Source organism: Clupea harengus, chromosome 8, assembly GCF_900700415.2.
Source record: "Clupea harengus chromosome 8, Ch_v2.0.2, whole genome shotgun sequence".
NCBI classification, from domain to species: domain Eukaryota; kingdom Metazoa; phylum Chordata; class Actinopteri; order Clupeiformes; family Clupeidae; genus Clupea; species Clupea harengus.
This window is the reverse complement of record NC_045159.1, coordinates 18,422,487-18,449,809: the sequence shown is the minus strand read 5'-3', so window position 1 is coordinate 18,449,809 and position 27,323 is coordinate 18,422,487. Positions and strand designations below refer to the sequence as shown.

At 46.1% G+C, this 27,323-nt stretch overlaps 1 protein-coding gene and 1 long non-coding RNA gene across 3 annotated transcripts; one reads left to right on the top strand and one right to left on the bottom strand.

The window, feature by feature from the left end:
- Positions 1-240: 240 nt before the first annotated feature.
- On the bottom strand, positions 241-2,705 carry LOC116221491. 2 transcript variants are annotated; one of them, XR_004164149.2, is made up of 3 exons: positions 2,538-2,705; positions 924-1,007; positions 241-788 (listed from the first exon to the last, which is right to left on the bottom strand). It is a non-coding gene; the product is annotated as an uncharacterized LOC116221491 (long non-coding RNA). The 2 variants fall into 2 exon arrangements; XR_004164148.2 differs by having other exon boundaries at positions 924-1,002.
- On the top strand, positions 1,978-21,264 carry ltn1 (listerin E3 ubiquitin protein ligase 1). The gene is made up of 30 exons (XM_012827714.3): positions 1,978-2,134; positions 2,603-2,809; positions 2,926-3,024; positions 3,127-3,357; positions 3,475-3,527; positions 3,694-3,874; positions 4,220-4,393; positions 4,831-5,021; positions 6,201-6,348; positions 6,788-7,639; positions 7,779-7,820; positions 7,978-8,173; positions 8,427-8,666; positions 8,952-9,105; positions 9,271-9,421; positions 9,967-10,165; positions 10,514-10,664; positions 11,048-11,152; positions 11,459-11,589; positions 12,023-12,158; positions 12,516-12,660; positions 13,808-14,021; positions 14,436-14,673; positions 15,522-15,602; positions 16,016-16,202; positions 16,901-17,072; positions 17,466-17,692; positions 18,365-18,559; positions 19,701-19,868; positions 20,386-21,264. The coding sequence occupies exons 1-30, from the start codon at positions 2,093-2,095 to the stop codon at positions 20,446-20,448; spliced, it is 5,373 nt and encodes a 1,790-aa protein (XP_012683168.2). The 5' UTR covers positions 1,978-2,092; the 3' UTR covers positions 20,449-21,264.
- The last annotated feature ends 6,059 nt before the right edge of the window (positions 21,265-27,323 follow it).

The window sequence follows — 27,323 nt, the reverse complement described above, 5'->3', positions numbered from 1 at the left end:
AGTAGGGATAACCACGTGGTGGATCTCTGACTTCCGAGGCTCCCTGTCTTTGCCAGGATGGCAGTTTTGCACAAGGTCGGAAGAAGCTTATCACCTCTGGTCTAAACATGCTCTTGTACAAATGCAGACTAAGTGGCACCTAATATTCTAAGTTACATACACGCAGAAAAGCCATGTTCCTGCTTACATAAGTACATGATTCATATAAGGTAATTAATAATACAAGGCACTTGATTATTATATTCTTAAGTCATTAACAGTGTTTAGAAATGATCTCCATCAAGAGGCCTTACGGTTTTGCATCGAAATGCATGATGTATGCCCAATTAAGCTCTTGCCTTGCATACACATCACAGCTGTTTCATTACCATGCTGGATCAGGTAAGACAGAAGGTTCATCAGTGTGATGCTTTGCAGCAGACATGAAAAGCAGAACTGGCTGATCACATGTGAACCCTCCATCCATCTAACAGCCATCTTTCACTCTTCTTCTCATATTTGCAATTCATGACTGATCCACTAGGTGTAGGTATGAATCTTTCCTCATTGTGCATAGTACATTTCTGGACTTTATGTGTGTGTGTGTGTGTGTGTGTGTGTGTGTGTGTGTGTGTGCAGGGATGGATTACCGAACCGGCCTACCGGGCGCAAGCCCAGGCCCAGGGGCCCATGAGCTCAGGGTCACAACTCACAATTATCCCACAAATAGGTCAGTGTCTCCTGATTTTTTTCATCATGTTCACAAAGATCTCCTCTGCCGCTGTTAGAGCCAAATACTGTTGTTCTTCCTGGAATTAAAAAAAAATAGTTGGAATTAGAACATATTCACCCTTTTCCTTTTTGGAAAATATTATAAGGTAAGATAATAAGGATAGGGATATGATAAGAGTATATTTTTCTTTTATGTTTTCAGACGAACTTACCACCAAGCGTTCCAGGATCTGTTGATTTTGCCTCTTTTTCTTCTGCCGTCCTCACTGCTTTAAGACTTGTTTAATAATGCTGTCCTTAATAAAGAGATGGACTAAGTCTCACAATTGTATTATATTGTATTGTACCAAATTGATGAAGTATATGCATATATACAGTATATAACAGGGTTTCCAACTGTCATGCTTTTGGCATAAGACACATGCTTTTATGACCTGTCTCATCCCAGCATGAAGGGGAAAAAAATGCCAAAAATACACTAATTGTCACGCCAAGTCAGCCTTGAAAGTTGAGAACTCTGTATACATTAAATCAATTCCTTTCAGAAAGCTGATGCAACCTGACCTGATGCAGAGAAGTGTGGCAGGATTTCTGGGTTTTCAACTAGACACAGAACAATTTTTGGAAGTCTTCAAATAAATCAGATTGTACTGTATTACCTGCAACTCTGCTTTGTTACTGAAATGTTCCATCTTAGAGATGTTGTTGCATCTGTTCCTGATCCTGTCTTAGTTTGAGTACACTGCACACAGTCTTTAGATAAACCTCCTGAAGGATCTCCCAATGTAAGGTTAAAGACATTCTAATGGAAACTTGAAAACACCTGAACATAATAACATTCTATTGTATCAATGTTGGAAAATTAAATTACAATAAAGCACCCTTAGATAAAGTACTACTTACTTTTACCTACACGTTTCTCTATAGTGTGTGAGCTCAACCCCCTACAGTGTCCTACACGAGGTCTACCTGGTAAGGTATAAATACTAGGCTAATTCATATTAATAGTAAGGCTTATATTAACAAAATACCTGCATGCCCCATGGTGTTTCATTCTGTATTTGTCATAATACCATCTTGGCTACAAGCGGTTGATATTGAACATTTTAATTATAATTGAACGCTCAAACATTGATTGCTATTCTACACCGGTATATAATTATTTAAATACGTATTAGTGTACTAAATTCCATACAGTAAGAATACAAAACTTTTAAGAGTTGTGATTACGTAAAGTTCGTACGTGTCAACTTCCGGTTCAACGTACTTCCGTGTAGAAATCAATGACGCGCTTTATGGATACTCCATGCGACTTTATGGACAAGTTACCTTCTACTAAACACAGATTTCATATACGTTGTACACGCGCAGATTACAGACAATGGGAGGGAAGAATAAACAGAGGACAAAAGGAAACGTTCGGGTAAGATGTCAGTGGTTACATGCTATCTCAAGTGACTGCTTTGTTGACTAATAACACATTTAGCTAACGGTAAGCTAGCAGCATATCCCCCGACTAACGGCAGTTGCTACCTCGCTAGGGAGTAACTTAGTTGGCTTCTTTTTATTTTCCCCCAATTAGTCTGTCTAGACAGTTGTTCATAATGTGGCACCGTATAATGTCATGTATGATGTGAAAAAGAACCATAAATGCTAGTTTGGTAAAGTAAGACTTTGTTATGAGAGATGCTTAGGTAATGTTAACTAGCCTATTCGTAACAGATGCATCAACACTAGCTTATCTAAGTTCGGTGATCGCTGAAAGATCATTAATTGACGCTCTGGCCCCATCGCCTTGGTCATAGTAGTTTGACGCAGGTACACACCGTCATTGTCATGATTCCCTGACCCACTACGTCAGCTTAACCTTCTCCTGTTTACCCCGTTGCAGCCGTCGAGTAGTGGCAGAGCCGCTGAACTCCTGGCGCGGGAGAGTGGAGTAGTTCCAGGGTTTGTTGGTTTCGGAGTTTCCGCATCAAATGACCCGGGTTATGTACCAGCTGTCCATGGTGCTGAGGAAATAGACAACCTTGTTGATGCCGACTTCCGACTGGTTTTACGGAAGTTGTCAAAAAGAGATGCTGTCACAAAATTAAAGGTAAGTACAGACGTATGCACAGATTTGTGTTGATTATGAAAACATAAACTATAGATGCATAGTAGCTCATGGTTGATCTAGATACCTTTCTAACTAGTGGAATCTGTTCTTTTAAGGCTGTTCAGGAATTTGCCGCAATGTGTCAAGAAAGAGAACCAGATGTGGTTAAAGGTGTGCTTCCATACTGGCCACGAATATACTGCAAGATATCAGTGGTAAGGCGTCCAGCTCTCTCTTGGAGGGACACAATCGCATGTTGTGAGAGCCATTGAGTCTGCATGCCCCCGGTTGTTAAAAACAAAGTTTTCCTCTTCCAGGACCATGACCGACGCGTCCGTGAAGCCACGCAGCAGGCGTTTGAACAGCTCATTCTGAAGGTGAGGAGGAACCTCGCCCCATATCTCAAGAGCATCATGGGTCACTGGCTGATCGCCCAGTGTGACACGTACACCCCGGCTTCCTCGTCGGCCAGCACGGCATTCCAGGCAGCGTTCCCCCTCAACAAACAACCCGGGGCGCTCAGCTTCTGCCGGGACGAGATCCTCTCCGTAAGTCCAGCATTCTCCTACTTCTGAATGAGTGTTTGGGGTCAGATGTGATTTCAAAAGTGTTTTTCCTTTGCTTTCTCTAAACTTTTAGCCGTTTTTATTCTGTTTGATATACAGGTCATTCAGGAAACCCTATTGAAGGAAACCGCAGACACTTTAAGTGATCCTCAGTAAGTTCCACACTGTCCACACTTGCTCGTAATGAAGTCACTGATACAATCTAGTATGTCCCAGCAGTGTTTTGATAAGGCTGCTGTGTAGCATACCCGTATGGGTTGAGGAATAGGGGACCGGTAAAGGGCAGGGTCCTTTTAACTGTCTGCTGCGTTTGTCCAGGAACGTGCCAGAGGAGGAGAGAGAGGCCAAGTACGTGCGTCTGCTGACCAGCTCCCTGCTAGCCCTCAAACGGCTCCTCATACAACTGCCCCCACCTGACCGGGAGGCCCTCAGCGAGCGGCTGGCACAGCTCCTGGCCCAGGGAAAGTTCTGGAAGTACAGCAAACACAAGACCCCACAGGTGAGCCTTATGGTATTTGAACTGGACACCCGCCCCTCACACATGGGCATTCTAAATGATGAGTAAGGCTTTGTTCCATGATCAAGTAAATGAAGCAGTGGAAGGCCTCCATGATGCCCTTGTTCTTCCATATTTAGTCAATCAATAAAAATGTCATTGACTGTGGCAATAATGAGTATTATCGGATACCCCAACAAAGCAGGATTGTGTAAACACAAGAGAACAGTGCTCATGTCGGTTCTTCTCTTTAACTGTATGGAACTGCCTCAGTGTACAGGGGAGTCTTGGCCTCAACCTTGGCGTGTGCGTGCGTTCATGGGTGTGTGTTTGTGTGTATGTGAGTAGGTCCGAGGGGCGTTCTTTGAGGTGGTGGCGTGTCTGTGTGAGCTCGTGCCCTCGCTGGCGCAGGCTGAGAGCCCGCGGGTCTGCTCCTCTGTCCTCCTCAGCATCGACGACACCGAACCCCTGGTGCTGCCCGCTCTCTGGGCCGCCGTGCTGCACGTGGTCTCTGGCATCACGGTAAGCCTGTCTGCCTGTCTGTCTGCCTGCCTGTCTGTCTGTCTGCCTGCCTGTCTGTCTGCCTGTCTGTCTGTGGAGTCAGCCTGGACTCATTCAAACCCAGTGCTTTGTTGTGTTGGAGTAGTGTTGCAGCAAGGCCTAGTTGTATATTACCTGGCACTGCCCTTCTATGTACTTCTATGGGCTCATTGTACTCTATAGAGAGAATCTGGGCTCAGGACTCCTTTCAGTGCAGGGCCTCCAGGCTATATCCCAGGGCAAACTCAGCTGTTGTATTTAGTGCCAGTGCCAGACTGCAGTACTGTGGTGTTATTTGTTGCAACGCCCTAGCTGTGTTTCAGTATGTTGTTGCTGCATCAGACTAGTCCTCAGACTATAGTTGTGTGGTATTACGTCATTATGGAAAGTGTTTCCCATCTCCTCTCTGGCTGTTTCAGGACTGCTGGACGCATGTGAACGCCAGGAAAGGCATGATGCCCAAACTGTGGGTGCTGCTGAAAGAGGGGGGGAAAGGCTTGGCCACGGCCCTGCACCCCAACATGCTGCCGTTCATCAGCAAGCTGCCCGAGGAGATCACCACACCCGTTCTGGACTTCTACACCACCTTCTTCACCAACGTCATCCTCGGGTAGGCAAGGCATGGGCGGGCGGAGCAGCCAATGCCATTTATTCTACTGTGACATCACAAAGACATTAACTTCATTCTAAATTTCGTTCCTCTAAATCCTGTCTATTAGTTTATTCATGCATGTTAATCCTAAATTAAAGCTTAAGTTTAAACGTGAAGTTGAGCTTTTGGGGTTACTATGTATAACATTTTAGCATGCTCCACCTCGATGTGGCAAATCAATATGTTGGCTGGTCTCCCCTTGCACAAGATGCGACAATCTCACACTTCTTGGTAGAAATGTTTTTTTTTTCTTCGAATTGTGCGATCACCACAATGAACTGGTCACAGGCAGTGTTGTTGATGTAGTTGGGGTTTACATTCGACCCGTTCTTTTTAATAGGATGATCTCGCACTTTTAGTAAAAGGTAGGCTTGGCTTCTTCTTTGGCTATATTTTCTGCAGTGTTAAATTGTATTATTATTATTTCTGACTCACTGCTTCGGTCTGCCGTTGCCTGGCGCCGAAACACTGCAGGTGTTCTTTCCTGCCGGGCCATGCACCCGTTACGGCACAGGATGTGATTCTAGGAGTCATTGTGCGTTTTTAACGTTTCAGTTCAGAACATTGATGCTCCGACAGTAAAAGCACTGCTCCCAGCCTTTTTGATTGTGATAAGTCCTGGCTCAGAGTCAGATGGGTCCATCTCCACCAGAGATGTTGGGTCGGGATGAGGCATGTCACCGGGGGACAGGGGAGACAGGTGGTGGAGCCTCAGCTGATGATAATGGGTCTGGGCTGGGCCTATCAGGGACTGGTGTAATGGTGTAATGGATTTTTTCTTGATGAGAAAACAGTCAATAATTTTCCTCATTTGGAAATTAGCGGTATGCTTTTTAAAGGTTAAGATGTTTCTTCCACTCACCCGCGCAAGAAGAGCATCAGAGTCAGAGACAGTCAGAGGCAGAGTAGTGGCAGGTCTCTGCAGAATGCAGTCAGGAAAAAGACCCACTACACACATACACACAGAGAGACAGAACTGCCAAATGTAAGGCGCACCGGGGCGACCAATGAAAATGTTTAGTGGCCTTGACAGATGTTTGGTTGAGTTCTGGAGCCGTGGTGTCTAACGCTACATATGTGTCTGTCTCAGTCTGTCTAGCGAACGCGCCGTGGTTTCTAACGCTACGTCTGTCTCAGTCTGTCTAGCGAACGCGCCGTGTCCAGTCCCTCTGAGAGCGGCGCCATCATCGTTGCCACAGTGGAGTGCCTGCGTTACTGCCTGATGCAGCACGCGGGCGACGACCCGCAGCAGAGGAGTGTTCAGAGCATGCTCATCAGCGAACAGGTCAGAGCACCCTCGTCACACCGCCCAAACACACACCTGGCACAAGAGATCATCCTCGTCACAAGGCCCAAACACACCTGGCACAACAGATCACCCTCGTCACAACGCCCAAACACACCTGGCACAAGACACAAGAGAAAAGAAAGACTTTCAATGACTCTCACACACACCACACCACACCACACCACACCACACCACACCACACCACACCACACCACACCACACCACACCACACCCCAAACCACCCCACCACACCACACCCCACCCCCCTAGTTAGCTAGATCTGGGTCAGATACTGACTAAAGCCAGCTGTGTGTGTGTGTAGGACCTGCTTGTGTGTGTGTGTAGGGCCAGCTGTGTGTGTGTGTGTGTGTGTGTGGGGCCTGCTTGTGTGTGTGTGTAGGGCCAGCTTTGACGTTTCCCTGTGTTCTCTGTGCAGCTGCTGCCACTGATTGACCGGGCGCTGGAGAGCACGGCCCTTCAGACGGGCCCCTTGTTCCCTCAGGCGGCGGACATGCTCCTCTCCTGGGAGAAGAGGGCCGAGCCCGCGGGCACACACGACCCAGCAGCGGGCACCGATGCCACCTTCCAGAGGGCACTGGCGGACTTCTGGGAGGGCCTGGGCCGCCTGTGCCTGCGACACGTGGACAGCGAGGACCCCGAGCAGAACTCTCTGGAGGGCATCGCCGCCCTGCTCCGGGTCATCCAGAACCCTGAGTCCGGATCCTGGAGGCAGGCCAAGAGGAAGAAGAAGAGCGTGAAGATCTCCTTCTCCAGCCTGGAGGGGAAGGAGCCAGGGGAGGGAGAGGAGGTGGAGGTCCCTCAGGTGGTGGCAGTGGTGGCGGCGGCTCAGGAGCCCCAGCCAAAGGAGGCCGTGACTGTGCCGGCAGCGGCCGCCGGGTTGCCCACGCTGAGGAGCGGGCACCTGGTGGAGCTGGTGTGCCAGCTGGCGGAGGTGAACATGGTGCACGTGACGGAGCGCGGCTCGGAGCGCCACCTCCGCTTCCTGTCCATGCTGCTGCAGTCGTTCGCCACGCAGCAGGTCTTCCGGGTGCTGCTGCAGTCCGGTGAGAAGGGCACGGAGACGGAGCCGGAGGGGAAGGACCTGGGCCTGGGGGACGTGGCGCTCGCCCGGAACCCTGCCGTGCGTTTCCTCCTCCTGAGGGTGGTGGACTGGCTGCGACAGGAAGACAGGAGGGACACGGACTTCCTGGTGGACATGGTGTTCAGTGCCCTGCAGTGCTGCAGCACCAGAGATGAGAAGACGCGCATCCTCAATCACATCACCACGGTAACATCCTCAACCACATCACCACGGTCATTACTGGGGAGGCTTGCACTCAGGGGCTGGTCTTGGGTTGTATTGATGTCATTGGCAGTGTTATTTTGTCACTGACACTAATTTCCTGTGTTCACATTTGTGTTTGCAGATGAACCTGGAGTGGGGGATCCTCCTACAAATCATCCAGAAGGTAGGCTGACAGTCTTGTGTCCTCTTAATTATTCTGTGTTCGCTTAAGCTTTTTTCATAGTTGCTTAAAATCATACATTTCTGCCCTTATCTCTCTCTCTGTCTCCCTCTCCCTCTCCCTCTCCCTCTCTCTCTCTCTTCCTCTCTCTCCGTCTCAGGCCTCTGCTGATGCGGTGTGTATTGCGGAGTACCGCGGCTGGCTGAAGGGCTGTGTGTTGGGCGAGTGTTTGATGGGTCTGGCCACCGTGCTGTGTGAGAGGGGTCTGCGTGGATCGTCTTCCTCCTCCTCCTCAGCCTCACACACACACAGCTGGGCACTCATCAGCCAGGTCCTGTCTCACCAGCACAACAATGGTAGGGGCATCCAGATGTCATCCAGATGTTATTAGTGTTGACATTTGTCATGTTTTGTTTAAATCTATTTTAATCTTTTGAAAGATTATCCTGATTTTTATCACTGTGCTCGCCACTCTTCCAAGTACACTTACTCACATTCTGTTTTGCGCATTTATTATAGTGTGGTATGGAAGTACTCTTGACGTATGAGCTATTAGTATAGTATTTAGGAGATGTCTTTGTGCTGATTGGTTCCCTGGTTTGTCCACAGAGACCCTTATCGGGAAAGAGTATGTTGAGAAGATCATCGATAAGCTCCACGCCACCCTCTCCGAGGCCAAGGGCATGTCCGACGCGGGCAACATGGAGCCCCTGGTGTCGTTCATCTCGGACGTGGCAGCCAACTTCTTCTCATCGGTGAAGGGCTGTCTGCTGCTGTCGTCGGCTGAGGAGCTGCTGCTCACCGTCTTCCAGCTGTGCGCCCAGGACCAGAGCCTCACCTGTCTCTCAGGTAGGCACTGCGCGTCACACAGAGAGCTTGCTTTAGCATTAGCATTAGCCTTAGCAAATGCACAAGCAGTGTGTCTTTACTGTTTATTATCTACATCTATGTATTTACTGCAGTCATGTACTATTGATGAGCTACACTCTTAGTCCTTCAAAAACAAACAATAGAAGTTTTATAATTTGTATAGGATTAGTGTTTATTTATCTTATTTCTCTTAGAATAAACAAATTGTTGGAAAAGTATGTGACATAATGCCTAATCATCTGTATTGAATGTGGTCATCCACAGACCCCCTCCTCCAGAAGCTGAAGCAGGCCTGCTGTGCTGGTGTGCGCTCCCTGGTGAACCTCCTGGACTCTGAGGTGGTGGAGGGCACCTTCCTGCACAGCGTGGCTCTGTGGGTGAAGAACCAACTCATCAGCTCCTCGCTGGGGGTGAAAAGGTGAGGATTTCACCACTAGAACGACTCAACTGGTGGACGGACATTGCAGTGCTGTTATTAGAGTTTTTGAAGTCTTTCCATTAAAAATGTAAATGTATCCATTACAAAGTATAACATTTAACTATACAACATTTACCGAACATCCAGAACGTTCTCTGTTTTCAGTCTCCAGATTCTGGTCCAGGCGGTGCAGAGCCTGGTGGAGACGCTGTGCTCGGCCAAGCAGAATGGGCGCTCCCTCTTACCCAACTTCCTCCTCTGCTTGAGCCTCTCTGACGAGGAGTGGAGGAAGACCAGGCAGGCCCTTCCCCCACAGGTGTGTAGTCTGTCTGACCTTACCTGTTCAGTTAACCCTCCCTGCCCCCACAGGTGTGAAGTCTGTCTGCCCTTACCTGTTCAGTTAACCCGCTCTGATGTCAGAACATGACACAACATGACCTAACATGACATGACGTATTTTATTTAGAGAGCATGAAATGGTTTGTAAATACACATTTTTAGGTTTATGTTTGTTAAGTACAACTTGATTTTATCATGTCTATTTAGTGACCATATGTACACACCAAAAAAAGCACAGAGAAGATTTGGCCTGCTGAATTATGTCCCAAGTTACTGCAGCTGTTGATGAAACCCAAACACACCCTATCCTATACTAGTTCCCATGTAATCTTATTTGTTAATGACACCCAAACACACTATCCCAAATTAGTTCCCATATTACTTCCCATGTAATCTTATTTGATAATGAAACCCAAACATGCTCTATCCCATATTAGTTCCCATGTAATCTTATTTGATAATGAAACCCAAACACACTCTATCCCATATTAGTTCCCATGTAACCTTATTTGTCTCTGTCAGTGGGTGAAGAGTTCCCTCCTCTCCGGGAGACTGCGGGCGTCGTGTGCCTACCCCTGCATGGACGCCTGGAAGTTCCGCTCGTGCGCCCGCCTCCCCGCACACCTGTGTGCCTCCGCCCTGCTGGCCCAGGTCATCTGCACGGCGGCCGAGGCCACAGCCGGCGACGACGCTCTGGAACTGCCGCCGCTTAAACACACCGGTGAGCCACGACATCGCCGTCTACCGAGCAACAATCCCATTAGCCTCTAGCTGTGAAGCTGTACTGCTTAGTCACTTTGCTTATTTCTCCTAAATCTGTCTGTGGCTTTTCTTGGTACCGACAGAACATTGGATTCTGAGAAGTTGTGCTCATGTATTCATTTATACTATTTAGATCTCTCACTCTGCACATGGGGCGATCCACGAGCCTCAGGCAGACGCATATAATTCTACAATAAGTGCTAGTTGTGTAATCCGTCTACTGGGAGATGACGTGTCTCTCTTGGATGCATGTTGTGTTCGAACATATCTTACTAACCAAATCTGCCTCGCTATGTCTTGTCACCAGTTGCCGAAATCCTGTATGCCTTCCAGTGGTGTTCTGAGATGGAATACTCTCCCGCCATTGTGGCCGACTTCCACAAAATGCTTCAAGAGTGGAACCTCATCACGAGAGTCCACAACATAAGCTCTCACCTATTACAGACACTGTTCACAAGGTAACGTCATTACTGTGTGTTTCTATGCCTACGGTTTGGGCTGTTGGGCAGTTCTCACGCTCCATGGTCTCATCTGTCTCCCTAAAGGAAATGCCCAGTGTAGAGTGTAGTTCTTTAATGCATTTGTGTTGATAGACACAGTGTGCATTATGATTTTCAGTCAGTCATGGCGGTTGTAGCAGAGAATATGCTATGGAAGACATTTTGGAGGGGCATACCCTATAGGGAAACACTATTATTGAAATAGAATCTGATCACGTCTTCCCAATCTCAGGCTTGAAATATCTCATTAATTTCCTCACTACGTGTCTTTCATCCAAAAGGTGTAGTACAGTATGTCAGTGACCCAACACCCTCTGCTTCTCTTCCTCTTCCTCCTCCAGGTCTCTGACTGAAGGGTCCCTGTGGGCTCTGACGACCTCTAGCTACATCCACACTGGAGAGATGACCCCTGGCGACATCAAAGGCCTGTATGGGAATGTGGAGAGGTAAACAATTACTGATTGCTACAAAAAAAAACATAAGTAGACAAAAATAGTTGTTTTCTGTGCACTGCTGATTTTAAACAGATTCTAAGCATTCAGGTGTTTGATTTGTCTGATAAGCATGATGGCACCTCATTATATTGTGTATCGGCCTCGTGCGTAGTACATGCTGAATATGCCACGCTTGTCTTGCAGGTTTTTTTCCCTCCACTCACACATGAAGTTGTTATATGATTTGTTTTACAAGAATCATTATTTTATCGATTCAGCACCTTGAAGAGTAAAATACACTGTGTGTGTGTCTCGTAGCTTCTTCCCTCTCACAGAGAAGAGTGTGAACACACTGCAGGTGTTGTGTCCATCCCTGCCCAGAGACGAGCGAGAGACCCTGACCGCTCTGGCCATCGCTGAGCTACTCAACTGGCAGGAGATCAACCACAGTAAGCCTGGCCTTGCTTTACCTTAACTCAAATGATCAAATTAAATAATAATTCAATTAAATTTCACTACCAATAAAAGAGCAACCACAGTAAGCATGGCATTGCTTAAGAGTGTAGGGAACTACGTAATAATTGTAGTTATGTACGCACAACCGTGTTGTTTACCTTACATAAAATAAATAAATAAAAACCATAAAATGATCAAATTAAATAATTACTGAATTAAATTTGACTAACAATAACTGTGAATCTTACTGCAGCTGAACTGTGAGCTAATGACTAATGACACCAAAGGGATGGATCTGAGCACGTGCAGTGATTACCTGCAGTAGTATATTCACGTCAATTTGCGTGAAAACATCTGTTAAATAATTCATCATTAATCATCTGTTAAGTAACTAATCATTAATCAATGTTGTTCTGGCTCCTCCAGATGTCTCCTCATACCTAGCAGTGCTGCACTGCTGCCTGAGGGCCGACACTCCCGTGGAGGACGATGTGCTGCTGGCGGCCCTGGCCTCCATGATGGAGTGGCGGAACAGCAAAGAGGAGTGGTTCCTCTTCAACAGGTCAGACCAGCGCTAGGGGCTTCATGGGGTTAGGGTTAGTGATCTGCTCTGAAAGAGGAGTGGTTCCTCTTCAACAGGTCAGACCAGCGCTAGGGGCTTCATGGGGTTAGGGTTAGTGATCTGCTCTCAAAGAGGAGTGGTTCCTCTTCAACAGGTCAGACCAGCGCTAAGGGCTTTATGTGCATTCCACGAGTAGGACTCATTAACAAGTGATCTGCTCTGATCAGTCCATTTACATCTGATGTCATTACTCTTTGATTGCATTCTGTGTTTATTTCAGTCCCCTCTCATTTGTGAGATATAAAGGATGATATTGAACAAATATCTTTGATCTAACAAGTCCTTATTTTCTCTCAGTGACCTGGGCAAAGTGTCTGCTGACGACCTCTGTTTGGCGGTGGAGATGATGCGTTTCCTGTCCTGGGTGCTGACACATTCCCCCGCTGTCCTCGGGGAGGCCCAGTGGGACTTCCTGCTCTGCTCCGTGCTGGCCTGGTTAGAGGTGTGTGTGTGTGTGTGTGTGTGTGTGCATACAGTTATATCAAGGGTGTTGAGGGTGCAGTATGGCTGCACCAATAACCCCATCACTGCCATACTATGGTAGTAGGAGATGTACTGCAGGGTTGAACCAGTCACCACCATCACTGTCATAACCCCCCCCCCCCCACGTCTGAGAGTGCTGGCATCCTCGTGTAGCCTTTCGCTCAGCCTGTAGTCTTGTCTACACATATCCGCATACTTTTGAAAACTTTTTTCTGTCAGTTTTAAAAGGGATGATGTCTCCCATACACTGTTCTCCTCTCAACACAAGATTGAGAAAACCATTCTGAAAGCCCAGACCTCTGCACCATGCATACACATAACATTTAGCTGCTGAACAAACCTTTACATTTATGTTTGCGTTTAAACCAGCCTTTTCTAAGGGGTGTGGCTTTGTTTTTTGTTAAAAAATGTTATTGCTGCCTGGACAGAATGTCCTTAATCGCTTGGAAAACACAAATTAAATATGTGCATATTGCATAAAAAAAAATGACAACGTAAAGGTGAAAGGGTTGTTTCGCTAGTGATTGCAATGAATCCTCGCAACTGCACATCATGAACATGCCATGCAAAAATAGTCTTTTTAATTATGTTTTCTGTTATCTTTCAGCTTACCAATTTCAACATATTGAGGCACAAGTAACATCAAATTAATGAATTAAACACAGGGGGGTTTGGTTGCAGTATTACCACAAACCGCCAGGTGGCACTCTTGGTATACCATATGATAAGGACACTTCTGTTCAGCTGCAGCCCTAAAGCCCTAACTCAACCGACTGAGAGTAATAGCACTGGGTTCATGTCTGTGTGAGACATCAAATTTACTAACTTTGTATGAACTGAGTCTGTATGAGTATGAACTACTCATGAGTGCAAACCATTGATGATACACAGAGTGAGTATGTACTACCTGGTTGAGTATGTACTACCTGGTTGTTACATGATATTTCAGCAGTCATAGTCGCCAACGAACTAGCTGGAACACTGTGATTCACTTGCAGTCATTTCCAGGTGTTGAACAATTTGGGCCTCTTGTTGATGGGTGTAAATTGAAAGTGTCAGTAGACAGATGGTCATTGCCTTGCCTTGGGCTTTCTCTTTCCCATCAGACAGCCAGTGAGAACACTACTGCCTTCTGGAACCCCTGGGTGCAGCTGTTTGCGTGCGAGACGTGTGAACTGATCGTGCGGCTCGGCGAGTTCTTCACAGCACCCCCTGCTGGCGTGGTGGAGCAGCTGCCTCCGGAGCTGTGCACCGAGTGGCAGGAGTTCTTCTCCGAGGGCATCAACAGCCTGCTCCTGCCCCTGCTCGTCAAAATCCCTGGTAAGAAAGTCTTTACTTCCGCTGAACATCAAAGCCAACAGATCATGTGATATAATACATACAGCCACACCTAGTTGTGTATAGTTCCAAGTAGTTCTGAAGTTCATAGCATAGCCCTCGTTGTATTGACGTGAACCAGATTACTTACTTCTTGCTGATAGATTTTGAAACTTTGAAAACAAAACCATAGATTTAGAAACTTTGAAAACAAATCATAGATTTTGAAACTTTTGAAAACAAAACCATAGATTTTGAAACTTTGAAAACAAACCATAGATTTTGAAACTTTGAAAACAAACCATAGATATTTTTGAAACTTTTGAAAAGTAGCCGTAAAGTCACTAAGGCGTGTGTGTGTGTGTGTGTGTGTGTGCGTGTGTGTGTGTGTGTGTGTGTGTGTGTCCTCCGCTCCAGACCACTTCAGGGAGCCGGACGACCCTCTGTTCCCGCTGCCGGTGCTGCGTGCGGTGGGTGCGGCCCTCACACACATCCCCGCGCAGCAGCTGGTGAAGAACAGGCTCCCGGCGCGGCTGGTGGCGGGCCAGCGCAGCAACCTGCCTGACGCGCTGCAGACGCTCCTCAACACGCTCACCCCGCTGCTGCTGTTCAAGGCCCGACCGCTGCAGCTCAGCGTCTACCACATGCTCAACAAGTGAGGACACACACACACATGCACACACGCACACACACGCACGCACACACGCACACACATGCACACACGCACACACACACACTCAAACAACACACACACACACACATGCACACACACGCTCACCCCGCTGCTCCTGTTCAAGGCCCGACCGCTGCAGCTCAGCGTCTACCACATGCTCAACAAGTGAGGACACACACACACATGCACACACGCACACACACGCACGCACACACGCACACACATGCACACACGCACACACACACACTCAAACAACACACACACACATGCACACACACGCTCACCCCGCTGCTCCTGTTCAAGGCCCGACCGCTGCAGCTCAGCGTCTACCACATGCTCAACAAGTGAGGACACACACACGCACACACACACACACACACACACACACACACACACACACACACACACACATACACACCCTGCAGCTCAGCGTCTACCACATGCTCAACAAGTGAGGACACACACACGCACACATACACACACACACACACACACACACGCACACATGCACACACACGCTCACCCCGCTGCTCCTGTTCAAGGCCCGGCCGCTGCAGCTCAGCGTCTACCACATGCTCAACAAGTGAGGACACACACACACACACACACACACACACACACACATACACACCCTGCAGCTCAGCGTCTACCACATGCTCAACAAGTGAGGAGAGACACACACACACACACAGACACACTGTCTCTCTCTTTCTCTCTCTTTCTCACACTCACACACACTCACTCTTCTCTGTCACTCAATCAATTGCATTCACACACAAACACACACACTCTCACACACACTCTCTCTCTCTTAACTCTTGTCTTTCCAGAGTGATGCCCCAGCTTCCTGAGAGTGACAGTGAAAGTGACAACAGCAAGTCGGAAGAGGACGACGGGGAAGAGCCAAGTCTGTAAGTCTATTTCTCGATCCACTGGGCACACAAATCAGCAGACTCTAAAACACTCCTGGGTCTGAGCCGCACAGGTCCAGAGTCAGTTTCTGACTCTAAAACACACCTGGGTCTGAGTCGCACAGGTCCAGAGTCAGTTTCTATCAAGGTTGTTTTCAGCCGATCCAAGAATCACTGTCCAAAGGGGGCTATGAACGTAACCATGCACAACGTTATAGTCCAGTATTACTCAACATTAACGCTACACAATATAATGCCTCTAATGTGCCTACACAAAACGCTACTTTTTCTGTGCTGACCACGCACCATGTTTTCTCTGCCTGGTTGTTTGTGTTAACATAAACAACCCTCTGTGTGTTCTGTCTTATGTATTTACGTGTGTGTGTGTGTGTGTGTGTGTGTGTGTGTCTAAGGTCACCCCCAGCAGCTCTGATGACCATCCTGACGGCCACTGAGGAGCTGCTGGAGAACATCCTGGGCGGCGTGCAGGTGGGCGAGTTCGCCGTGGTGCAGCCGCTCAGCGTGGAGCACTGCTGCATTCTGGGATACCTGCTGGCCTGGAAGCTCCTCTTGACCTTCTTCAAGGCCTCTCCCTCCAATGTAAGACTGTTTACTCATTTACCTTATGTTCAGGCCCTTTTTTCCTCAAATAACTTTTAAAGAAAATGTTCTTACATATTTGCCGGGTGTTCCATCTATCCATCTGACCACAGAACTACATAGTGCATAGCCTGGATGGCTAGTAGGAATGACTGGGGTTTTTTTTTCTTCATCTGTCCCTCACATATACCATTAAAATTATTTTGAAGATGATTCCAAAAGTAGTTGCCTCTAAAAACATACCTAAAAAGAGAAACTGAGAAATTGTTGCATAAATGCCATCATGCTGGACTATACTGTTAATTTCTGCTACTATAGTATTAATACTTACATTATGTACATTATTATTACTACTTTAAGTAGTATTATTTACAATAATAACTTGGTAACAGCTGCAATAACAACAGTACTAATGATGATTTATTTTATCACACATACACCAGTCTTTGAACTCTAATAGTCAACGTTGATTTAATTGTTGTCTTTTATCACAAAACTCTGCGTTTAGTACTTCAAGTACCTGAGGAAGAGCTATTGTTGCTGTTGTTATTGTTGCCGTTGTTGTTGGTGCTTTCTGATTCCGCTGTTGATGTTGTTGCTTTCTGATTCCGCTGTTGATGTTGTTGCTTTCCGATTCCGCTGTTGATGTTGTTGCTTTCTGATTCCGCTCTTGATGTTGTTGCTTTCTGAATCCACAGCTGCGTGTTCAGTACTCGCAGTACCTGAAGAAGAGCCGCTCGCTACATCAGCTGCTGCTTCACCTGTTCCGCCTTATGCCAGAGAACCCATATCTCCCAGGAAACGGAAACGAGGGCTGCAGCAAAGAGGCCAAAACCTTCTTCACCGAGCCCCTGTCTCTCTCAGTGCGCAGTGAGTTTGTGATGTGTGTATTACATATAGTGTGTTTTACTTATAGTGTATCCAGTGCATTTTCCATTCATCTTACTAATGTAACATGTAGAGATACAACTGAATGTTCAAGCAGACACTAGATACATGTTTTTGAATAGAGATAGAAATGCTTCATAAACAGTTACTACATACAACACCTTTAAATACCTTTAGAACACGTCAAATTGTTTAACGATTAGCTCACCAAGTCCCACCAAGGTGCCTTTTTAGTGGTAAAACTGTAAATACTAGACTGATGCCTTAACAAGCAGAGCTTCAAATCTCACCTGTGTGTGTGTGTGTGTGTGTGTGTGTGTGTGTGTGTGTGTGTGTGTGTGTGTGTGTGTGTGTGCGCGTGCGCGTGTCTCTCAGTCTCAGAGGCAGACTCCCTGCGGTGGGAGGTGCCCCACCTGGCCTGCTCCATGTACTACGGGGCCCTGAAGGACCTGCCTGCGATGGTGCGCCTGTGGTGGAACAGCCAGGAGAAGCGCGTCTTCAGCGCCGTGGACAAGTTCACCAGCCGCTACGTGAGCAGCGTGCTGTCGGCGCAAGAGATCGCCTCCGTGCACGCCAGCACTCAGACCTTCGACAGCATGGCGGTGAGTGAGGCTCACATCAGAGGCCTCTCTGTCCATCAGCAGGGACTACACTCAGTAGGTCTTATGCCCCTGGCCTCTCTGTCCATCAGCAGGGACTACACTCAGTAGGTCTTATGCCCCTGGCCTCTCTGTCCATCAGCAGGGACTACACTCAGTAGGTCTTATGCCCCTGCATCTCCAGCATGAGCCAGGGAGTAGGATGGCCAACCTTCTCCGTTACTTCTTGGCTTGCATAACAGCTACTATCTCTATTTGGATCAAGTCTGATTATTTTATCTTACTCGTATATCCGAATAAAAGCATTGTTGTGCTTGTGTGTGCTTGTGTGCGTGTGCTTGTGTGTGTGCGTGTGTGTGTACTTGTGTGCATGTGCGTATGTGCTTGTGTGTGTGTGTGTGTGTGTGTGTACTCATTGTAAATTTAGAGGAGACGCTGTTTGGATCACGTCTGATTATTTTATCTCACTCGTATATCCAAATAAAAGCATTCGTGAGAGAGATAGAGAGATGTAGAGACGAAAATATATATATATATATATATATATATAGAGGGAGAGGGAGAGATCTATAGAGAGATGGAGAGATGTTTTTGTAAGGCTGGGCTGATGTTGCATGTGATGTTGTGTTGTGATCCATGCCCTGCTGATCTGACTTCTCTCTGCTGCCCCCTCAGGTGAAGGCGCGCACCACCACTAGGGAGGTGATTGCCACGTACTCCGTGGATGACATCTTCATCGAGCTGGTGATCCAGCTGCCCCATAACTACCCGCTGGGCTCCATCTCCGTGGAGAGCGGTCGCCGGGTGGGGGTTGCCGTGCAACAGTGGAGGAACTGGATGCTCCAACTCAGCACCTACCTAACACATCAGGTGAGCTGTGCATACACCTTTATCCACATACACTACCTAACACACCAGGTGAGCTGCTGTTACGATACCATCAACTTAAAGAAATGGCAAACATAACATAAAGAAGCCAAGAGAAATGGTGACGGTGAAATGTGATATATTTATTGATAAATCAGGAGTTAACGGAAGAACATGGTGGCGGTGAACACAGGGAATAACAAAACAGAAAAACAAACCCTCACACAGTCTGCTTAGAAATCAAATGGGGAAACTAAACTCCCGTTCAAACAAAAGGACAAAGGAGTGTGGTGAGTCTTCCGGGAATCTTCCTTCTCTGAACTTAAACTAAGCTTAAAGCGTGCAAAAACCCACCACCTGACACCACCAGTTCTATAGTAAACATAAAATAAAGTACGCTAAACACAACCGGGTAGATCGCGTCAAACTAACGATAGCAACAAACAATGACTAAAGCAGGGCGCCAGCGGAGCACCGTGCAGCATGCCCACAGCAGAGTCCGACCGGAAGTGGAGACGGGGTGTGGCTGGAATGAAAGGGTGAGCCAGCGAGCCAGAGAGAGCGATGGAACGAAATGGCCGTCTTTTATAGACGAAGGCCAACCCACAAACGCAGCCCAATTAGACACCAGGTCACCTGTAGAGGGGGACAGAGAGAGCGGTAGGGAGAACAAACGCACAATACGGCTCCCCACGTAACAGCTGCCCATACACATTTATCCACCTACACTACCTAACACACCAGGTGAGATGCCTACACACCTGGATGCTTCAAACACACCTGAATCCACATACAGGCATCATTTGTGGCACAAAACACCTGTTTTTTTTTTAATGTTGCATTACACACTTTTATGCACGCAGAGTACAAAACAATAACTAGTTAAACCAGTTGATATTACAAATACATTTACTGTAACATTAACATAACATGCATTTAAAAATAAAAATGTACCTCAAAATGTGCCATTAGGTTTAAGGGTTATTCACTTTATGGAATAATTCGTAGTTATAGATGGTAGACTTTATGAGATGCATACTTGAAATAAAACAGTATGCTGTAAACGCCAGCTAAGCACTCTAATCAAGGGATAGTGCATTAAATGCCCACTGACGTGTTGATTTCTAATGCCCGCCCTGTGTAGAACGGGAGCATCATGGAGGGCCTGGCCCTGTGGAAGAACAATGTGGACAAGCGCTTCGAGGGCGTGGAGGACTGCATGATCTGCTTCTCCGTCATCCACGGCTCCAACTACTCGCTGCCAAAGAAAGCCTGCCGCACCTGCAAGAAGAAGTTCCACTCCGCCTGCCTGGTGAGTCAGCAGCCGAAACAGAGTACACACTGCGGGAGGGGCACTACCTATGGTTGGGAATACGTGTGTGTGTGTGTGTGTGTGTGTGTGTGTGTGGGTACTGATGCGTGGAAATAAATATTTAAGTAAAGTTTTTGGCAGATGATTGTGCCTAAAGCGACTTACAAAACATTTGATACAGTAAATTAAACATACAAGAAATTCAGCATTATGCAAAGTAATAGCAAATCAAATGTAAATATAATCAGCGTGTAAAACAGGATATTTATGTGTGTGATGGAATGTGAAATTCTACTATTTTACCATTTCTTCAGACAAACTAAAGTGGTTGGTATTATTGTTTGGTTTTAAAAAAGTATTGAGGGTTAGTTTTCAGAAGCACTGCATCTGTGCATTTAGACCAGTATCCAGACTCTATGACTACCTGACTTGTGTCTGACTCGTGCCTGACATCATTGAGGCTTGATGGTCACTCATGTGTGCTCACCTTGTCTCCCCACTTCTCTCTGCTCCACAGTATAAATGGTTCACTTCCAGCAATAAGTCCACGTGCCCACTGTGCAGGGAGACCTTCTTCTAGTTCCTGTCATTTTGGAGTCACCCCGAAGGAACTGTATACTTTTGGACACACAGACGGAGAAAGAGAGGGAGGGAGAAGGAGAGGGAGAAGGAGAGAGAACTGACTTGAGGTACCACAGAACTATGGCCCCCACGGGTCCTCCTAGGGTCTCTCATCTCCTTCCCCGTCGTCAGGGCAACAGCATGGCTCAGAGGGTGTTCTGGGTCGGTTCCACGTCAGCTGAGAGGAACTGCACAGAACACCCGGTGAACTTGTTCAGATGTTGTCATGGCAACAGCTTTTTGCTGGCGCTGACATAATGTGACTTGTTCAAAGGAAGTATTAATACAAAATAAAAAAGTTTTTATTTGGTTTTGTTTCAAAGCCAGGGCGCAGAATGGACGGCTGAGGTGTGTATAGCTATGTAATGGGTTACTGTTTTTAATTCAATCATGAATCCAAATAAAAGTGATGATAATCTTAATGCCGTCTTTATTTACCTCACAGATAGACAGTGCCACTCACTTTCATGTCTCACTGTTCAGTTCAGTTCAGTTATCACAAGCTCCATGACGATAGAAAGCCCCGAACCTCCTGTTTGAAACCCCTCATGTGCAGCATCACACAGACTTTTCCAGTGTGACTCAGGATGAGCAGGTTTCTGAATTCAAGAGCTTCGGACAGGGAGCAATGACCTGCATGGAAGATAATGGGATCAGATCCAAGTTTCTACCATAAAAAACTTTTTTTTTAGACTTTATTGTTTTGTTTATGGTTATATTTTTGTTATTGGTTGTTCTCTGTTTTATGGCATTAAATGACAACATGCTGTATGTACTGTTTGAGTCTGTCTCTTTCTCTCTCTCTCTCATTCCCTTCCTCTCCTTTTGATACAATTACCGAGTGTATTTTCCTCGGAGGATTACTGTCAGACGTGCTTAAGATACTCGATGAGGCTTATTTACTAACATTTACTGTGCTCTCAGTCGAGGAGTCAATATAGCATCCAAACTGAGTAGAGCGGAGATATTCACAGAGATTTAAAGTTCACTCGGAGATTTAGCCCTCTTATCTATGATGGAAATCAATAGTAGTTAAGGCCACAATGAGCCATAAGCGGCCTGACTTGTCGGCGGACCGGCAATGCATTTCACAGAGGAAATGTATACAAAACTTTCCGCCAACACCATCGCTCTCCTGGTTCATGCGGGATTAAGTTGACAGAAAAGGCGGTTCCTGTTGAGGATGAGCCAAGAGTCAAGCAGGATTGGCGAGAACGATTCGTGAGAGGCTGATTGTCTTATTTTTCGCCATTTCATACTGCCAGTTCAACGTAGTCGGAAAACTTTCTCCCTGAACTTTCCCCCCGCCCCTCTCCATCACAGACGCTTTCAGGTTTATTTATGACTTGAAATGCCAACATTAATTAATGCGGTCACAAAAACTGTCCTCATTCTTCGTAACGTCCTAATTAGATTGCTGTGATTAGAGCCAAATGCTCATGTTTATCGGGTCTGCCCTGTCTCCTTTCTGTTTGAATAATTGATTTGCCTAATGGGCTCTTAGCTATCATTAGAGAATCTTGTTTTGGAATCATCATGAAAATGAATACATTATCGGAGTGGTTTGGTGCAATCATTGAGAGACTCCGTCACACCCGCAGATTGATCTTTCATCCATGCTATATACCGGCCCTTTAAACTAACGAGGATTTTAACCTTAATTCCATTGATGTAAAGAGCTATCTGAACCTTGGGAAGTATGACAAAATGTCATATCTGGCACTAGATGGCAGCAGTATTTCTCAGAAATCATTTGTAGGTGTGTGTGTGTGCATGTGTGCAAGTGAGATTGAGGTAAAAAAAAAAAAATGGCTCATTACGTTACGAAAAAACACATCAAACTCTCTGATGATGTTTTAATTCCTTTTCCAAAGGGCTTGTCATGTTGTATATTAGACAGTCTGTGGCCTGCTTTCAGAGGTCAACTATGGGAGACTGACCTCCCACATTAACATCGCCCATCAGATTTTAAGCTAATATATAATACCAATATGCGCTATCAAAGAGGCTGGGTTTTCCAGACTCAATTCTGCGTTCCCTTTCACATAATTTAGCACTATTATTTAAAACGAGCGTTTACTTGTTTTGGTCTGAACAGTGGACTTTCACTTCATTTGATATTCTCTAAAACACTCTGTTTAGTGTTCGCGCTCCATGTTGTTAGCTGAGCACATGCCACTCACTCCCTTAAGCAGTGGATACAAAGCCTTATCGTTGCATGGATCCTCGTCTGAAATATTTAGAATATTAACGATGTTCTCTCTTTCTCTGTCTGTATATGTACTGAACATAAATTAAAATGCAACATGGAAAGATTCTACTGTATTATAGTTACACAGAAAATCCGTCAATGCATTGCAGTAAACTGGGGATACCGCATGATATTGGCAACAGATATGAATTTGATCTCTTTGTGAGCATGGAGAAATTACAGGATCTTTTATTAAAGTTCATGAAACACAGGACCAGAAGTTGAAATGTTGCATTTATATTTCGTCTCAGTTTGTGTGTGTGTGTGTGTGTTCATGTGTGTGGTAGGAGAAAGACCACAAGAGATAGGGCGAGGGTAACCGGGGAGGGGGGGGGGATGTAGAAAGCGATGTGCCTGTGTGAAGGAGAGGATGAGGCTTCATGGCCAATTTAGTCCACAATGCTGCTGTGGGGATTTGGCATGAGTCTAGTTAATATTCCGTCCATCTTGACCCATTTGAGGTGCGCTGTCACTGGCGGAGTTTCTCAGCACGCATAGCTGCGGGCTCTCCTGCTCAGCTTCGCTCTCGAAATAGCAGACTTGTCAGTCCCATTCCAGCGGCACAATGAAACCAGGACAACTCTTCCTCATCACCATCCTCTCTCTCTCTCTCTCTTCGCCCCTCTCTCTCCCTCCCTCTCTTTATTCCTCTCTCTCAGTCGGTTTCTCTCTCCTCCTCCATCTTTCTTTTTTCTATTATCACTGTTAAAGGAACCAATTTACATGACCACCATCTTAGCGGAACCTTTCCAGAGGCCCCTGCTTGCTGCTTTCATGTTGTCCATTAAAATTTAGCTTGTGGCATTTTTTCCCTCCTTACAGAAACGGTCTTGTTTGACACCGGCTGGTCATCTGTGTCCGCTGACTGTACTTCTTTCTGTTTGGAGTGTGACGGCCAGTGGAAATAATGATGTCTGAAGGAGCTGTTAGGCTCAATTTGATGTAGATGATTAGGAAGTTTGCACTCTGTCTCATCCGCGAGAGTTGCCTCATCCTTCTGGGAATACTTTAAACTTCAAGTCATGTGGAGTATATGTCAAGAATTATAACTAGAATTTTGTTTAAGTTGTGTGAAGTACTACATAAATGCAATTTATGTTCATTTCAAGGAAGACCTACAGATCTACAGAATGAATGGGCAAATAATGGTTATGTGTGTGATCCATTATATGGATTCTCCACATCCCACGTGTCTAGCTCAATGGTGAGTCATATATATATATATATTTTTTGTCAAAGGGGGGCCTGCCCTGAAAAGTTTGGGAACCACTGTCTGTTTTTTAGGTTACATTTTAAAGCATTAAGCAAATCCTAATTGCCAATTACTTTGACACGTAATCCAAAATAATCCAAAAATCCTAAATGAGCTTTAAAATAGTTCATTTGATGGTCCTTTGGAGCATGAAGCTTATTTAAGTGTGAGTATCATCTAGATAAGGGACTTTTAGCCACTTTCTGTTTAGCCTGTGCGTTACAGGTATTGAAGTCATTGCAAAGTGAAATGTTTGTAAGGTGTCATACATTTCTGTAATATTGAGCTCAGAGGTTGGTTGATTTACCACTAGAAGAGAAAAAAAATCTAATAAGGTTTGCCGCTTTACGACTTCAAAGCAGATGTCTCCCTTTCGCATTCTAACAAGGTCACAACTGTCAACAAGCGTTCTGTCGGGCCGAGATGAACTGTGGCTGAGAGAAATACAATTTCTCATTGCTGGTTTGGAATTCTGCTTGTGAGCGAGATAGAGAGAGAGCGCGAGAGAGAGAGAGAGAGATATGGTGAATCTGGAGGACTGCTGCAGACTTAATAACGGGGGTTGCAGGAAGAACTGTCAAGGAACAATTTCACAGAAAAATGTCTGTCCCACAACAGCCTTCAGAAGGGTGCTGTGTTCATTTCTCCATGTTTATTTCCTTCAGGAACTTTGGGCCAATGAAATGGCACAGCTCCCTTCAGGTTTTGTGAATGAGCTCAGGAGTGCTGGACAAGAGTCATCCCAGCGTAGGGGCCAATGGGAGAAGAGTCATCCCAGCGTAGGGGCCAATGGGAGAAGGGTCATCCCAGCGTAGGGGCCAATGGGAGAAGAGTCATCCCAGCGTAGGGGCCAATGGGAGAAGAGTCATCCCAGCGTAGGGGCCAATGGGAGAAGGGTCATCCCAGCGTAGGGGCCAATGGGAGAAGAGTCATCCCAGCGTAGGGGCCAATGGGAGAAGAGTCATCCCAGCGTAGGGGCCAATGGGAGAAGGGTCATCCCAGTGTAGGGGCCAATGGGAGAAGAGTCATCCCAGTGTAGGGGCCAATGGGAGAAGGGTCATCCCAGCGTAGGGGCCAATGGGAGAAGAGTCATCCCAGCGCAGGGGCCTATGGGAGAAGGGCAGTGCAGGGGCCTATGGGAGAAGGGCAGTGCAGGGGCCAATGGGAGAAGGGTCATCCCAGCGCAGGGGCCTATGGGAGAAGGGCAGTGCAGGGGCTAATGGGAGAAGAGCAGTGCAGGGGCCAATGGGAGAAGGGTCATCCCAGCATAGGGGCCTATAGGAGAAGGCCTTTGCCTAATGTCACACAGGCACAGAGCTTCACAGTGGACCTCCCGTTTACCAACGCTTGACTGTGGAGGATCTCAAGGTATTGGTTTTCTCCTATAAATGACTAGCCACAGCAATAAATGTTACACATGCTCTTATTTCTTCTTCTTCTTCTTCTTCTTCTTTTTCTTCTTCTTCTTCCTCTTCCTCTTCTTCTTCTTCTTCTTCTTCTTCTTCCTTGTCCCCCTCCACTACTTTGTTTCTTTTCTACATCCATATTCTATTATGGTATAATCTAAAATTGCAATAGGGTTCAGCTCCTTTGGGGGCTTACACCTTGATAATTATACCACAAAATCATCAAGGACAAAAGGTATCAGAAGCATCACACATGGGCTATAGTGACCCAGAAATCCTCCGTTGAAGACAATGTTGGCTCCAGGCTCGTCTAACAGGATCTGAGTATTTTTTTTTTTATTCAATGCCCAGGCACACCTCTCTCCCCAGGACATAATTACTGTTAACAGAGACCCTTTATAATGTGGTGAAATGGACTCACCTGCAGGTGGAGGAAATAAAGGACTAATTGAAAAACAGTAATTAAAACCACAGGAAGCTGGGCTCGAAGGACCGAAGGCATAAAAGCCCTGTGGAGAATGCAGTTCAACCTGAGGTTAGCTCAGTGTAGTTTCCTCTCCAGTGATGGCCTGTGTCATTAAGCATCGTTCTCACTTGTTGCTGGTCGGAGACAAGGGGGAGAAGTTTATAATCCCTGTCTGTCTGAAATTTAAGCTCCCTGGAATGCTAATTGTATGCAGTGCCTAGCTAGCTAAAGGGGAATGGTTACTGAACAGTGTTTCTACATTCTGCAAAAATGTATACCACCAGTGTTCTTCTTTGTGTCTAAACTGAGACAACTTTGACAGCCACTGCATTTTAGGCTTTGACAACACCGTGGTGGAAACAATGAATAAGAACATATAGATGTGGACATTGTGTCACTCGTAATATTTGGTTATCAAACTTCAACCAGCACAACAACTCTTTCCTCATTTCAACCAAACAACCCAAAACTGTCTTGGCAGAGAACTGAGCCACATCTGCCCCCCTTTCAACATCTCACGTCTTTTCAAATCTGTCACCTCCGCTGCGTGAGGCGCTGGGTCCACGCTGACTGCTCTGCGAAAGACCGCCCGTCAATCCCATGTTTGTTTCACTCTCGGCATACCCACAGTAATGTGAGTAAAACTGGGCCACACCTGCTAGGTGCTATGTGTCACGTTCACACACACTTTTCACTCACACACACACACACACACACACTCCTCTTTACAGATCAGCCCATCGCTCTGCTGGAGGCCCTGTCAAACTGCCCGCTCCCATTGAAAAGAGAACATTTATGATTTTCTGTATTTCCTGCCAGGCCTTTGAAGGGTGCACCATTTTGCAGTGGTAGTGTGTAATAATAATAAGAATAATAAGAATAATAATACTTTATTTTTATATAGCGCTTTTCTAGATACTCAAAGACGCTTAAAGAATAATACATGTAGAACTCTCAGGACTGAGTGACATGCAAGAGAACACACTGTATGAATGCCTTTGCTTTAAGGACAGCATTCCCTAATGAGAAATGATTAGATAAAGAGATAAGTTTATCCTCGGATCTCCCTTAGGGATTTTATGTTACATGGCATGCTCTTGAGAACTCACTCAAACTTTTGCGATGGGACCGATGTCAGACTCTTCATTTAATTAAACTCCATTCAAATCCATGCAGAGCTATTCATTATGACCCATTCAATGGGATTTAATTCAATTCATATTTATTCACACGTTCACCACTGATGCAAAGCACTTTACAGACACAAAGACTTCTAAATCTCGAAATATAAGATCATGGTGACAATGGCAAGCACCATCTTCCTTTCCTTCTTTCTTAGGTTTCTAAAACATTCTTTCTTTGTAAGATTTACATTTAACATTTTCATATGCAATACGCATACGTGCAACCCCTAGGGATGGCTTGAAAATTAAAATATATTTTTTTTATAATGAAACCT